Source organism: Trichechus manatus, unplaced genomic scaffold (genome assembly GCF_000243295.1).
Source record: "Trichechus manatus latirostris isolate Lorelei unplaced genomic scaffold, TriManLat1.0 scaffold00011, whole genome shotgun sequence".
NCBI lineage: Eukaryota > Metazoa > Chordata > Mammalia > Sirenia > Trichechidae > Trichechus > Trichechus manatus.
Genome location: NW_004443947.1, coordinates 8,898,079 through 8,912,839, shown reverse-complemented (window position 1 = coordinate 8,912,839; position 14,761 = coordinate 8,898,079). Strand labels below are relative to the sequence as shown.

General features: G+C 35.5%; 1 protein-coding gene across 1 annotated transcript in view; it reads left to right on the top strand.

The window, feature by feature from the left end:
- The window catches only part of LOC101355928 (ran-binding protein 17), a 110,298-nt gene that overhangs the window by 61,145 nt on the left and 34,392 nt on the right, over positions 1 to 14,761 (top strand). The window contains exon 13 of the mRNA XM_023726509.1: positions 8,167 to 8,272. Coding sequence (XP_023582277.1) covers positions 8,167 to 8,272 — 106 coding nt within the window. The remainder of the gene's footprint in view (positions 1 to 8,166; positions 8,273 to 14,761) is intronic.

Sequence of the window (14,761 nt, the reverse complement as noted above, 5' to 3'; positions counted from 1 at the left end):
TCGCTAACACCATAATTCAAAGGCGTCAATTCTTCTTTAGTCTTCCTTATTCATTGTCCAGCTTTCACATGCGTGTGAGACCTTTGAAAACAACATGGCTTGGGTCAGGCGCACCTTAGTCCTTAAAGTGACATCATTGCTTTTTAACACTTACATTAATAAAAGGCTACAAATGTAAGTTTGCGTATTTCAAATTCTACTATTTAACAAATACTCATTTCATGTGTCACATATACTTGGTTTTATGATGAGTGCTTTGGGAATCAAAAGTAGGAAACTCACTAGAAATTATCCCAAATCTTACGCATTCTCATCTGCAGTCAAGATTTGGGAGACAGCTAGAGAACAGTTCAGGATTAGGAATCAATGTGTTAAACAGACATTTAAGAGATTGATGGATCTCAGGGTCTGTCCAGCTAATTAATTGACACTGTCATTTGAGAATTGCTTTTTATCAGTCTGTTGAGAGGAAGTTTAATATAATGTTATGAGAATGGACTCTGGAACTACATTGCTGATATTTAAGTCATAGCTCTGTACTTTTTAATAGGGATTTATGATGATTAAATGATTATATATAATAGACAAATGCTTAGAATAGTGCCTGGTACATTGTTGTTAGGTGCTGTCGACTCGGTTGCAACTCATAGCAACCCTATGCACAACAGAACGGAGCACTGTTTGGTCCTGCGCCATCCTCACAGTTGTTGCTATGTTTAGCCCATTATTGCAGCCACTGTGTCAGTCCATCTTGTTGAGGGTCTTCCTCTTTTTCTCTGACCCTGTACTTTACCAAGCATGATGTCCTTCTCCAGGGACTGATCTCTCCTGATAACATGTCCAAAGTATGTGAGACGTAATCTTGCCATCCTTGATCCTAAGGAGCACTCTGGTTGTACTTCTTCCAAGACAGATTCGTTAGTTCTTTTGGCAGTCCATGGTATATTTAGTATTCTTTGCCAACACCACAATTCAAAGACATCAGTTCTTCTTCAGTCTTCCTTATCCATTGTCCAGCTTTCACATGCATATGAGGTGATTGAAAACACCATGGCTTGGGTTAGGAGCACCTTAGTCCTCAAGGTGACATCTTTGCTTTTCAACACTTTAAAGAGGTCTTTTGCAGCCGATTTGCCCTATGCAGTGCGTCTTTTGATTTCTTTATTGCTGTTTCCATGGATGTTGATTGTGGATCCAAGTAAAATGAAATCCTTGACAACCTCAATCTTTTCTCCGTTTATCATGATATTGCTTATGGGTCCAATTTTGAGGATTTATATTTTCTTTATGTTGAGGTTCAATCTATACTGAAGGCTGTGGTCTTTAATCTTCTTCAGTAGGTGTTTCAAGTCCTCTTCACGTTCAGCAAGCAAGGTTGTGTCATCTGCATAACGCAGGTTGTTAATGAGCCTTCCTGCAATCCTGATGCTCTGTTCTTCATATAGCCCAGCTTCTTGGATTATTTGCTCAGCAGATAGATTGAATAGGTATGGTGAAAGGATACAACCCTGAAGCACACCTTTTCTGTCCCCTTGTTCTGTTCAAATGACTGCCTCTTGATCCATGTACAGTTAAGTGTTCCAGAATTCCCATTCTCTGCAGTGTTATCTATAATTTGTTATGATTCACAAAATGGAATACCTTAGCATAGTCAATAAAACACAGGTAAACATCTTTTTGGTATTCTCTGCTTTCAGTCAGGATCCATCTGACATCAGTAATGATAGCCGTTGTTCCATGTCCTCTTCTGAATCTGGCTTGAATTTCTGATGGGGGAGGCACAGTCCTGCCCTCAGGGAGTCATAGACTGATGGAGGAGACACAGCCCTGCCCTCAGGGAGTTCCCTGTCTAGTACATAGTAAGCACTGTATAAATGTTTGCTATTATTATTAGTTACAGCAAAGCATGCTTTAAGACAAACAGATATCTAAAAATCTAAATTGACAAGATGTCAGATAGGTAATTATTTACATTTAAGTAATATTTTTCATTTTAAGGAATAGTTTACAATAGGATATTAAAAAAAAAATAGTTACTTCCATGGGGCAGATAAAATATGACAGTACATTCACCAGAATTATGCTTGCGGTGTTTCAAATTCACATCTGTTTGTATAAAGTGTATATGCCCACACACTATTGGCTTAGCCTATTAATAATGCCCTCTGTAGGATTCTGAGAAATATCACATCTTTTATTTAATATGCTTTGAGAAGAAGTTGCTTTTATTTAAGCAATAGCAATAATTACCATTAATAGTCATTTCTGATGATGGCTCTGCATTTTAATAACTTTGATACATTGATTTAAAAATGTCAGCTTTTCTGTTTCATGCTGTATTTTCTATGTAATGATTTCTTCGTTCATTAATCTATGTCTGTTGATGACTTACTATGTGCCGGGCACTGTTTTAGGCTCTGGAGATGCAATAGAGAACCAAACAGACAAAACTGCCCTTATGTAGTTTATATTCTATTGGAATATACACATAACAAAGCAAAAGAAGTAACCGTAGATAATGTTAAACATGTAAGAGAGAATGAAAAAGTGAAAGATCCCAAAAAACTATCAGAACTAATAAAAGAGATCAGCAAAGTTGCAGGATATAAGATCAGCATATAAAAGTTGACAGTATTTCTATGCACTAGCAATGAACAATCTGAAAATGAAATTAAGAAAACAAATTTAAAATAGCATCAAAAAGATGAAAATACCTCGGTATAAATTTAACAGGGAAGTGCAGGATTTGACACTGAAACTATAAAACATTGAAAGAAACTTGAAAGAAATTAAAAGAAGTTTTAAATAAATGGAAAGACATCCATAGTCATAAATCAGAAGACATAATATTGTTAAGATGGCAGTATTCCCTAATTGATGTACAGCTTTAACCCAATCCCTTTTAAAACCTCAGCTGACTTCTTTGCATGAATTAACAAGCTGCTCCTCAAATTCATATGGAAATTCAAGTAACTCAGAGTAGCCAAAACTATCTTGAAAAAGAACAAAGTTGGAGGACTCACACCTCCTGATTTCAAAACTTACTACAAAGCAACAGTAATCAAAACAGTATGGTACTGGCATAAGGGTAGACATATCGATCAATGTAAGATAATTGAGAGTACAGGTATAAATCCTTAAATTTTTGATCCATTCATTTTTTTTTAAATAATTTTATTGTGGGAAGATATATATAAATTTTTTTTTTCATTTTAACCAGTTTTAATTGTATAATTCAGTGACATAAACTACATTCACCATGTTGTGCAACCATCACCACTATCTATTTCCAAAAGTTTTTCAACACCCCAGACAAATTCAGTGCACCTTCTGCAGTAACTCCCCATCCTCGCTTTCCCAGCTTCTGGTAACCGCTAATATATTTTTGATTCTATGACTTTTATATATTGTAGCTATTTCTTGTAAGTGGAATCATACAAAATCTGTCCTTTTGTGTCTGGCTTATTTCACTCAGTGTAATGTTTTCAGGTTTCATTCATGCTGTAGCATGTGTCAGAACTTCATTTCTCTTTATGTCTGAATAATATTTCACTGTATGATGTACCACTGTGTTGTTGTTTATCCATTCATTAGTTGATGGACACTTTGTTTGTTTCCACCTTTTGGCTGTTGTGAATAGTGCTTTAAGGAACATTGGAGTACAAGGATCTGTTTGAGTTCCTGCTTTAAAGTCTTTTGGGTATACACCTAGAGTGAAATTGCTGAGTCATATGGTAATTCTGTGTTTAGCTTTTTGAGCAACTGCCAAACTATTTTTCACAGTAGCTGCAATATGTTATATTTCCACCAGCAATACACAAGTATTCCGTTTTCTCCTTGTTCTTGCCAACACTTGTTTTCCATTTTTTGATAATAGCCATCTAGTGGGTGTGAAGTGGTATCTCACTGTGGTTTTGATTCCCATTTCCCTGATGACTAATGACTTTGAGCGTCTTTTCACATGCTTATTGGTCATCTCTAGGTCTGCTTTGGAGAAATGTTTATTGAAAATCCTTTGTCTATTTTTAATTTGGATTGTTTATCTTTTTGTTGTTGAAGTCAATTGACTTTTAACAAGGACGCCAAGACAATTTAGTGGGAAACTAGTCTTTTTAACAAATGGTACCGGGACAACTGGATAAAACCCAAACCAAACCCATTGCTGTCAAGTTAGTTCCGACTCATAGCGACCCTATGGGGCAGAGTACAACTGCCCCACAGGGTTTCCAAGGAGTGACTGGTGAATTCAAACTGCTGACCTTTTGATTAGCAGACTTAGCTCTTAACCACTGTGCCACCAGGGCTTAGACTTCTGCCTCACACCGTATAAAAAAATTAACTGAAAATGAATCATACACTTTAAAATAGGTGTTAAAAACTATAAAACTCTTAGAAGAAAACTTACGAGTAAATCTTTGTTAGTCTGTGGTTTCTTGGATAATGACACTGAAAGCAGAAGCAACAAAAGAAAAAAATAGGTAAATTGGACTTTCTGAGAATTAAAAACTTCTGTGTTTCAAACCATACTACGAAGAAACTGAAAAGACAATTCACTGAATGGGTGAAAACATTTACAAATCATGTTTCTGATGTGGGGCTGGAGTCCAGAATATATAAATAACACAACTCAATGAAAAAGACAAATAACCTACTTTAAAAATGAGCAAAGGATTTGAATAGATGTTTCTCCAAAAAAGACATTCAGATGGCTAGTAAGTACATGAAAAGATGCTCAACATCATCAGTCATTAGGGAAATGCAAAATCACAATGAGATACCACTTCATACTCACTATGGCTGTAATAAAAAAGACAGATAATAACAAGTATTGACAAGGCTGTGAGGAAATTGAACATATGTTGCTGGTCATAATTGAAAATGGTACAGGTGCTTTGGTTTGGCAATTCCCCAAAATGTTAAATATAGAGTTATCTTATGATCCAGTAATTCTACTCCTCGTTACATCCAAGAGAAATGAAAATGTATGTTGACATAAAAACTTGTATGTGAACATTCATCTGTTGTTGTTGTTGTGTGCTGTTAAGTGAATTCCAACTCATAGCAAGCCTGTATGACAGAGTAGAACTACCCCATAGGGTTTCCTAGGCTGTAATCTTTACAGGAGCAGATTGCCAGGTCTTTTCTCCTGTGGAGCTGCTGGTTGGGTTCAAACTGCCAACCTTTTGGTTAGCAGCTGAGGGCTTAACAGTTGTACTACTAGGGTTCCTTTGAACATTCATAACAGTGTTATTTATAATAGCAAAAAAAAAAAAAAAATGAAACAAGCCAAATATCTATCAGAGGATGAATGGATAAATGATATGTGGTATATCCTAACAATGGAATGTTATTTGGCCGTAAAAAGGAATGTAATACCAGTACATGCTATAATGTGGATGAACCTTGAAAGAAGCCAGTCACAAAGACCTTATACTGTATGAGTCTATCCATATGAAATGTCCAGAAATGGGAAAATCTAAAGGGACATAAAGTAGGTTAGTGGTTACTTAGGGCTTGGGTGGGAGAGGATGTGAGTGACTGCTAATGAGTATGGGATTTCTTTTGGTGGTGATAAAAATGTTCTAAAATTAGTAGTAATGGATGCACAACCCTGTGAATTTACTAAGAAACATTGAATTATATACTTTAAATGGATGAATTGCATGGTATGTGAATTATGTATCAGTAAAGCTGTTTAAAAAAGTGATAGGTTCATGGTTGAAGGTTTCCAGTAGGATGAAAGATTGTTGAGTTGGAAGATATATCTGTGTAGATATTGAAATCACTAGTGATTCTGATAGAAATAGTTTTGGAAAGAGTACTGGTGAGTTGGGAACCAACAGATTAAAAAATTAAGGGGTAGTAGACCTGAGGGAGAGTAGGTGGATAATTGTAACAGGAGGGATATTTGGTAATGTAGTTTGGTGGCATAAGAGGTAAAGCTGAGTGCTTTTATGGAGAGAGGGAGACTATCCTGAAAGTGGAAATGAGGAATATGAAGAATATGTACTTCATGTTCAAGGCCTAAAATACAAGAGGTATAGAAGAGAAAGCAACTACCACTTCAGAAAGGCCCACAGGGGAAGTAGGTTCATTAAGAAAGAGAGTATGTTAGTGTATATTATGTTGTTGTTGTTGTGTGCCATCCAGTCTGTTCCGACTCAAGCGACCCTATATAACAGGAGAGGACTGCCCCATAGGATTTCCTAGGTTGTAATCTTCATGGGAGCAGATTGCCAGGTGTTTTCTCCCATGGAACAGCTGGTGGATTTAAACTGCCAACCTTTTCAGTTAGCAGCTGAACACAGCCATTGCACCACCAGGGCACCTTATTATAGACGTTTATATTGTTCATAAGGAGCCCTGGTGGCACAGATGGGTATGCACTCGGTTGTTACCCACCCAGCGACTGCAGGAGAAAGACCTGGTGATCTGTTTCCATAAAGATTACAGCCAAGAAAACCTTATGGGTCAGTTCTGCCCTGTCACACGGGGTTGCTATGAGTCGAAATTGACTCTGCAGCATCTAATGACAACAACATATTGCTCATAAGACACTTTTGAAGTATAGAAGATAACTTTTAGAATACCTTAAGTTTCCTACATGGGCTTTTTGTTCTTTTACCTTTTTCACTAACTATACATGTCTTGAAGCTTGAGTCTATTTTATGATGGATAACTTGATCAAATTAGTGTTCCTGTTCTCCTCCTATTTAATCTGTTTTACATTGCTAATGTACCAGGTTGCATAATTGATCCCTTCTGATTTACTCACTGTTGCTTTCTGTTAGAACAAGGGATGTGGATACTTGCCAGGTTATGTTTCTAGCTTATAGGAAGTTTGTCACGTCAGTAGGCTGAGGCCTCCCTAGAAATAATGAAGGAGTTGATTAGTTGTAGTATCATAATGACTGTTAATATCCACATGAAATAGCAAGAATGTGTTCTTTTTCTACATTTATTTGTCTTTCCTAAGTCTTCTAAAAAGCACAGTCTCTTTCATGACCATTCAATTTAACACCGTTTTAAAAACACGAAGTTCACTTGGAAAGGTTTGTCAATACAGAAACATAATTGATTATTATGAAATAGCCTGCTCATATTTGAAAAATCAGTCCCCAAATATAGCACACATTTTCTTTTTAGGAAGTAATTGGTGTGTTGTTAATTATTCATAAAACCCATTGCTGTTGAGTCCATTCCGACTCACAGGGACCCTATAGGACAGAGTAGAACTGCCCCATAGGGTTGCCAAGGCTGTCAATATTTTACGAAAGGGGACTGCCACGTCTTTCTCCCACAGAGTGGCTGGTGGGTTCGAACCACCAACCTTTCGGTTAGCAGTGGAAATATTTTCCAGAAGTTTTTGGACAACCTGATAACCTAGATCAGTGAATCCAGAGATGTAAAATAATATGCCTTAAACAAAAATCATTCAATAAATGTCTGCACTTCTAAGTTAGTCAATTTTGGATGTCCTAAAATAAGATTTGTGAAAACTGTAGACATTGCTATTTGTGCCACTGTTGTAAAACTGTTTAATCCTTTGCTGTTATTGGCCAGGAGGTTAATTTGGCTGTCAAACAATGTAAGTTGCGCATTGAAAGTGTGTGATTTTTAAAAATCTTACAGAAAAATACAAAAGGAATAAATTTATTAACATATTTTATGTTTCAAGCAGGGGTGATATTAAAAAATGATTAGACTGGTACTATCATGACATTTACCATTCAGTAAAGATGCTGATCATTGGATCAGTACTTAACGACCGAATCACATTCCTGGTTCTAGACATTACCTTTGGTGTTTATTAAACTTTATTTTAGTAATAAGTCTTCATGGTAGATATTACTTTTGCCATTTTACATATGAAAATCCTAAGACTTAAAGAGGTTAAATAACTTAATGCAAGATCACATAGCTGATTGGTAGAGCTAGGATTCAAACATAGCTCTGTCTTACTCTAAAATCTTCATCATTTCTACTATAATACTGGCTTAATAAACTTAAAACCCAACTCTCAATGCTGTGAAGAATTGAATTCCTAGTATTTATGAGTTGTTTCCAAGAACACATCATTTTGCTAATTTTGGAATTTTTGGAAAAATAAGCTTTGTTTCTATCAAGACTTAGTAAAATTTTTCCTTTCTTATTGTATATTACTAGGGCGTCTTGCTTGGCTGGTATACTTAGTTGGAACAGTTGTAGGAGGAAGATTAACATATACCAGTACAGACGAACATGATGCTATGGATGGAGAGTTATCTTGTCGGTAAGTAATGGCCATATAATTTACAGAAATTTACTAAACACTTAAAACATTTAGTTATTGAGCTGGTATTATGAGCATGTTGCACTTGGCCTTTTGAAGAAGGTATTACTTCCCTTTTTATTGATGAGAAAACCAAGGCTTAGAGGTTAAGTGATTTGTAAAAGATCAAATCTCTAATAAGTAAACCAAAACCAAACCTGTTGCTGTCGAGTCAATTCCGACTCATAGCGACCCTATAGGACAGAGTAGAACTGCCCCATAGGATTTCCAAGGAGTGCCTGGTGGATTTGAACTGCCAATCTTTTGGTTAGCAGCTGAGCCGCTTAACCAGCGTGCCACCAGTTCTCCTTCTAATAAGTAGTAGAGTAAAATTTTTTTTAAACATTGTGCAGGTAGTGTGATATACATTTAAGTTGCTTTTCATGTCTTAGAAACTGACAAAGCATGCAAAATTGATGTGTATAGGGATGATGTACATTCCCCTCCCCCCCAAGAAAAGGATAATCAGTTCCACAACACAGGCTTTGCTTGATTGTTGACTAGATTTTTCATCTAGTGACCACAGCCTTAGTAAGAAGTAACTGAATTATTCTCCTTATGTTTTTATTCTAAAATGAAGAAAATTCTTACAAATGAATGATAAGAGTGAGTTAGGTTGCCATATATTTTATTTTTAATGTATTTACTTACTGTGAACTAATACATATTTTTGTTGAAGACTTAAAAAATTCGACTGAAAAGTAAAGAAAACTCATATTAATCTGGAGATAACTACTACTATCATTTTGAAAAGATTTTTGAGTCTTTAATTAATGGAAGTGACTGTGTGTATGCACATCACATGTATATTTTTTAACCTTTTAAAACAAAATTTAAGTCATACTATAATTTGTTTTGTAAATTGAAATGGAAATAATGATAGTAATTTCTCATTGGGGCTGTTAAAAGGATTAAATGAGCTAATATTTTAAAAAATGCTTAGAACAATGCCTGGCAAACAATAAGCAATATATTACCAAAAACAATTTTTTTTTAATCAAACATAATTTCATGAACATTTTACTCATATATTAAATATTCTAAGCTGTACCATTAATTTATTTAAGCAAACCCCTAGTTTTGGAATTTTAGGTTGTTTCTCAGTTTTTTTCTTATTATAAATTGCTTTTAGGTGAATATTCTTGTAGATATCTTTCTATAGATCTAAATAATTTCCTTAGAGTTAACTCACAGAAGTTGAATAGCTGGTTGAAGGGTATGTAGAATTTTAAAGACTTTGCAATACAGATTACCAAATGACCCTCTGAAAAAGTTGTACCAGTTTATGCTCCCAACCCAAAGGCTATGTGAGAGACCATTTTTCTGCAGTCAAACACTAGATAAAACGATTCTTATCTTTGCCAATTTATAGGTGACACAATGTTTTGTTCTCATTTGTATTTCTTTGGTTACTAGTGGTGTCAGACATTCTTTTCCACTCCTCCTTTTGCCATTTGTATTTCCTCTTTGTAATTTTTTTTACTGGCTTTAAATATTTATATGATCAGATCTGTTAATTTTTTACTTCATATTTTCTCCATTGCTCATGCTTAGAAAGGTTTTTCCATGCCTAGATAATAAAAATATCCACCTATATTTTCTCTTAGTTCTTTTATGATTTCAGCTCTTCATATTTAATTTTTTAATATGTCTGAAATTTATTTTCTTGTATATACTTTTTCCAAAGTGTTAACCTCTTAATGCTAACCCCATTTATTGAATAACCTGCTACTGATTTGAAATGGTACCTATATCTTACACTAAATTCTTGGATCTTTTTCTGGGCTTTTTATTCTTTTCCATTGATATTAGAAGTCTATTCTTACACCTCTACTACCCTATTAAAATCATTATATCTAGTTGTGATAGTCTTCCTTATTATTATTCTTACATATATTTCTAAGTGTTTAATAAATTTATTGTGATTTTGATGGGAAAAATTTTTTATATTCTATACTCTTTTTTAACCTGTAGTCTGTCTTTTCAGTGATACTTGAATCTGAATGGAACATAAGTTTTCTTAGTTCTTCTAAGATTTGTTATTTCTAATATCAGATTAAGTCACTTGAAAACATGAGTAGTAAGTATTTGGTGGCCTTCTTAAAACACTTTGATTAATTTTAAACCAAGTGTACAGTTTACCTCTGTACCATCTCTTCATATATCAAAAAAAAAAAAAAAACCCATTGCCGCCAAGTCGATTCATTGCATATTTAGTAAAGTGAAAATAAAGTACACTTTCTGCTGTAGTTACTCTGATATTTTTAAAGTTTTCACCATCAGGCAGGGAAATAAAACACTGACATTATTTTCCTGAGAATATATATAACAGGAAATTAAAAAAAAAAGAAAGTGTATATTTCATAAGTAGAATTATTTTTTTCTTTAAGCAAGAAACATTTAACTAAATAAGATTTTTTGTGTGTTTTAGCCTGCATTCCCTTCAAAACAGAACCTAAAGTGAATCTTCTATGTTAATGCTTTATTAGGGGGCAGGGAGAGGGGAAGAAAGAATGAAAGAAAAGAGAAAGTAAATGAAAAATAAGAGAAAACAAATACAAGGTGATACATTACCAAGAAAACAACTGGTTGTTCACTTTCACACGGGTTTTCCACAGGTGTGACATGGAACCTCTATGCCTCAAAACAGTGCATGTTAGAGGTACTAAGGGCAAGCAGTTTTATCTCTTGGCTTCTTTCTGTGTCCCATGGAGTGTTTAGCTCTTTCACACTTCTGAGTTGTGTTTCCTGGCTTCATTGAGCAGCTGCTGGGGAAGTCAGAGTTTCCATTGCTCTTGTTGAGTTGGAGCTTTGGCAGGCCTCTTCTCTCCCCTAGGTTGGGTTTATAACCACAGGAACTGGGTGAATCTTTGTTGGGACTACAGGGCAAATGGCTGAGGACAAGTAGGGGTGGCAGGTAGTGGTGGAGTTGGTGGGTGTACAGGCAAGGCCAAGCAGATTGGAGGTGGGGGCATATACTAGTACTTACATATTTGTCTAGAAACAACATAAATATGTGTTTAAAAATATTGAAGTTCAAAAGTAAGAATGATGTTTTATATAAAATTACAAAATATAAATTTCATATGAAAAACTTCTAAGTAACTGGAACAGTAATACTGTTACCTTCTATGTGTTGTATGATACCTGTTCTACTCCTGGGAGACAACAGCCAAATTAGAAAATTGCCACACTCCTGTCAAAAATTTATGTGCCATTTTAGCAGGAAAAGGTTAATATACATAAAAGCTCCTAATACTGTGATAATTTATTATTATAATTAAACATATGCTACTTTAACTTAGCAAATAAATATATTTGTGCTCCAGTCACATAATTCTAATTAATTAAAGATAATTCTATAATTGTTTTGGTTTCATTCATTATGGCTAGACTGTAAACATCTTGAGAGCTTCCCCAGTGATTTTATCTTCATTCTTGTCTCCTCTCAACCCACTAGTGCTAGCAGAGTGCCTCATTCTACTCAACTCCAGTACCTTGCTATTTTTACCTCTTCATCTCCCAGTCATCCCTCATAATTCATTGAAGACTTTGGCAACTAGCTCATCGTTTTGGTCTCTCTCCTAAATCCTACTGTCGTATCAATGAATCTAACTTCTTTTTGAATCTGTGTTAGGTAATGTTATTCTCTTCTCCAGTGGCTTCCTGTGACGCTTGAGAGACAAAATCCAAAGTCCTTGCCATGGCCCAAAGGAGTGTATGCTACTTTTCTGATCTCATTTTATACCCTTTTTTATTCAGCTCAACCATACTGGCCTCCTTGCTGTTCTTTTTATTTTTCTTAATTCTGGTCAAATATTTATGACATAAAAGTTGCCGATTCAACCATCTTTAACTGTACAGTTATATTCACAACATTGTGCAGCCATCACCATTATTTATTTCTAAAACTTTTTATCATCCCAAACAGAAACTCTGTACCCATTAAGCAGTAATTTTCCATTCCCTCCTCCCCCAGTCCCTCCTAACCACTAATCTACTTTCTGTCGCTAGATATTTTAGGTATCTTATGTAAGTGGGATCATACAATATTTGTCCTTTTGTGTCTGGCTTATTTCACTTAGCATAATGTTTTCAAGGTTCATCTATGTCATAGAATGTATCAGAATTTCATTTCTTTATGACTGATTAGTATTCCATGATGGGGATATACTGCATTTATTTATCCATCTGTTGATAGACACGGGTTGTTTCTACCTTTTTGGCTATTGTAAAGAATGCTGTAATGAAGATTAGTGTACAAGTATCTGTTTGAGTTCCTGCTTTCATTTTTTTGGGGTATATACCTAGGAGTGGAATTGCTGGGTGATATGGGAATTCTGGAAACCCTGTTGGCATAGTGGTTAAGAGCTATCTATGGCTGCTAACAAAAAGGTTGGCAGTTCGAATCCACCAGGCCCTCCTTGGAAACCATATGGGGCAGTTCTGCTCTGTCCTGTAGGGTCACTATGAGTCAGAATCGACTCAATGGCAGCAGGTTTTTTTTAATGGTAATTCTATGTTCAACTTTTTGAGGAACTGCCAAACTTTGCCATAGCAGCTGCATCATTTTACGTTTCCATCAGCAATGGATGAGGGCTCCAGTTTCATCACATCCTTGCCAACAGTTGTTATTTTCTGTTTTATTTTTGTTTTGTTTTTAATAATAGCCATCCTAGTGGATATAAAGTGCTATCTCATTATGGTTTTGATATGTATTTCTCTCATAACTGATGACTTCGAGCATCTTTTCATCTGTTTATTGGCTACTTATATATCATCTTTAGAGAAATGTCTATTCATATCATTTGTTCTTTTTTTTTAATTAAGTTATTTGTCTTGTTATTCTTTGAATAATACCAGTATGTTTTCACTTTAGGGCCTTTACACTTTTTCTTCTGCTAGGAGGGCTTTCTCTTACATATCTGTATAGTTTACTCCCTTACTTCAATCTGGTCTATACTCAGATGACTTTTCCTCAGAGAGACCTCCTCTGGTCTTCTATCCAAAATAACACCCTCTCCTACTTTTATTTTTCTTCATAGTACTTATCATCTCTTGACATTGTTTGTTTATTCCATTAGAATAAGGGAAGGGATAAGATTTGTCTGTTTTGTTCACTGTTGTATTTTATCTTATCTGCCTGGCAGAACCTGAACCTGATGGAATTCAGGGTTATTTTCTGATTTTCTGGGTGTTAATGAAAGAAATTATACACCTCTGTAGATAGGTGCCATTACCAACTAATATGTAGCTTTCGACTTCCACTGGGCCCTCAGCATTCCTCAAAGATTCTGTTTTGTTTTAGTAATTCTTGTCTTCTGACTTCCAAATACCTACTGGACTGTTTCACTTGGATGTTCTATCCCACTTGGGTCTCTAGTTCAGTGACTAAAATTAAGCTCTCTTTCATCCACCCCCAGCCCGGACTCTCTTCAAGTATCTCATCACTGTCTACTCAGTTACCTAAGCCTGAATCCTGGGAGTTATCCTTAATCTTCTCTTTTTTCTCTCTCCAGCTTCCATGCACTAGGATCCATACATCCATATATCAAGTCTTGTTGGCTGTATCTCCTAGTTACCCCAATTAATCCACTTATTACTATCTCCGTTGCCAGTTTAACTACTGTCATCTTTTACCTGGATTACTGCTAGTTTTTAAATGGACTCCTTGCTTCCTCTTTGCGGTCAGAGTAATCTTTCTACGATACAGATCCGATTATATCAGTACTTTGCTTAAACTCAGCAGTGACTTTCCATTGCTCTTGTGATTAAAATGAGCCCTGGTGGTGTAGTGGTTAAGAACTCGGCTGCTAACCAAAAGGTCAGCCGTTTGAATCCAGCAGTCGCTTCTTAGAAACCCTGTGGGGCAGTTCTGCTCTGTCTTGTAGGGTCACTATGAGTCGGAATCGACTTGATGGCAGTTTTGGTATTTTGAGATTAAAATAAACATGGCCTATAGGACCCTTCATGATCTGACTCTTATCTGTCTCTTTAGCCTCGTCAGCTTTTACTGACTGCTTTATATTTTTCATATTGAACTTTTTAAGCTTTTAAATGGGCCGTGTTTTTCCTTCCCTCTCTAGATATCTGTACATACTTTCCTCTTTCTCTAGACATTCGCTTTTCCTACTCTCCTCCATCCTAGTATATTAGGAATTCTCACTAATTTCTTTAATTTTTTTTATATTGTACTTTAGATGAAAGTTTACAGAACAAATAGTTTCTCGTTAAACAGTCGGTACACCTATTGTTTTATAACATTGGTTAACAACCCCATGACATGTCAGCACTCTCCCTTCTCGACCTTGGAGGACATTTTTTTTGGTGAAAATATACATAGACAAAGTTACCCCATTTCAGAAGTTTCTACATGTACAATTCAGTGACATCGATTACATTCTTCCAGTTGTGCTGCTATTCTCACTATCCTTTTCCAAATTATTCCAT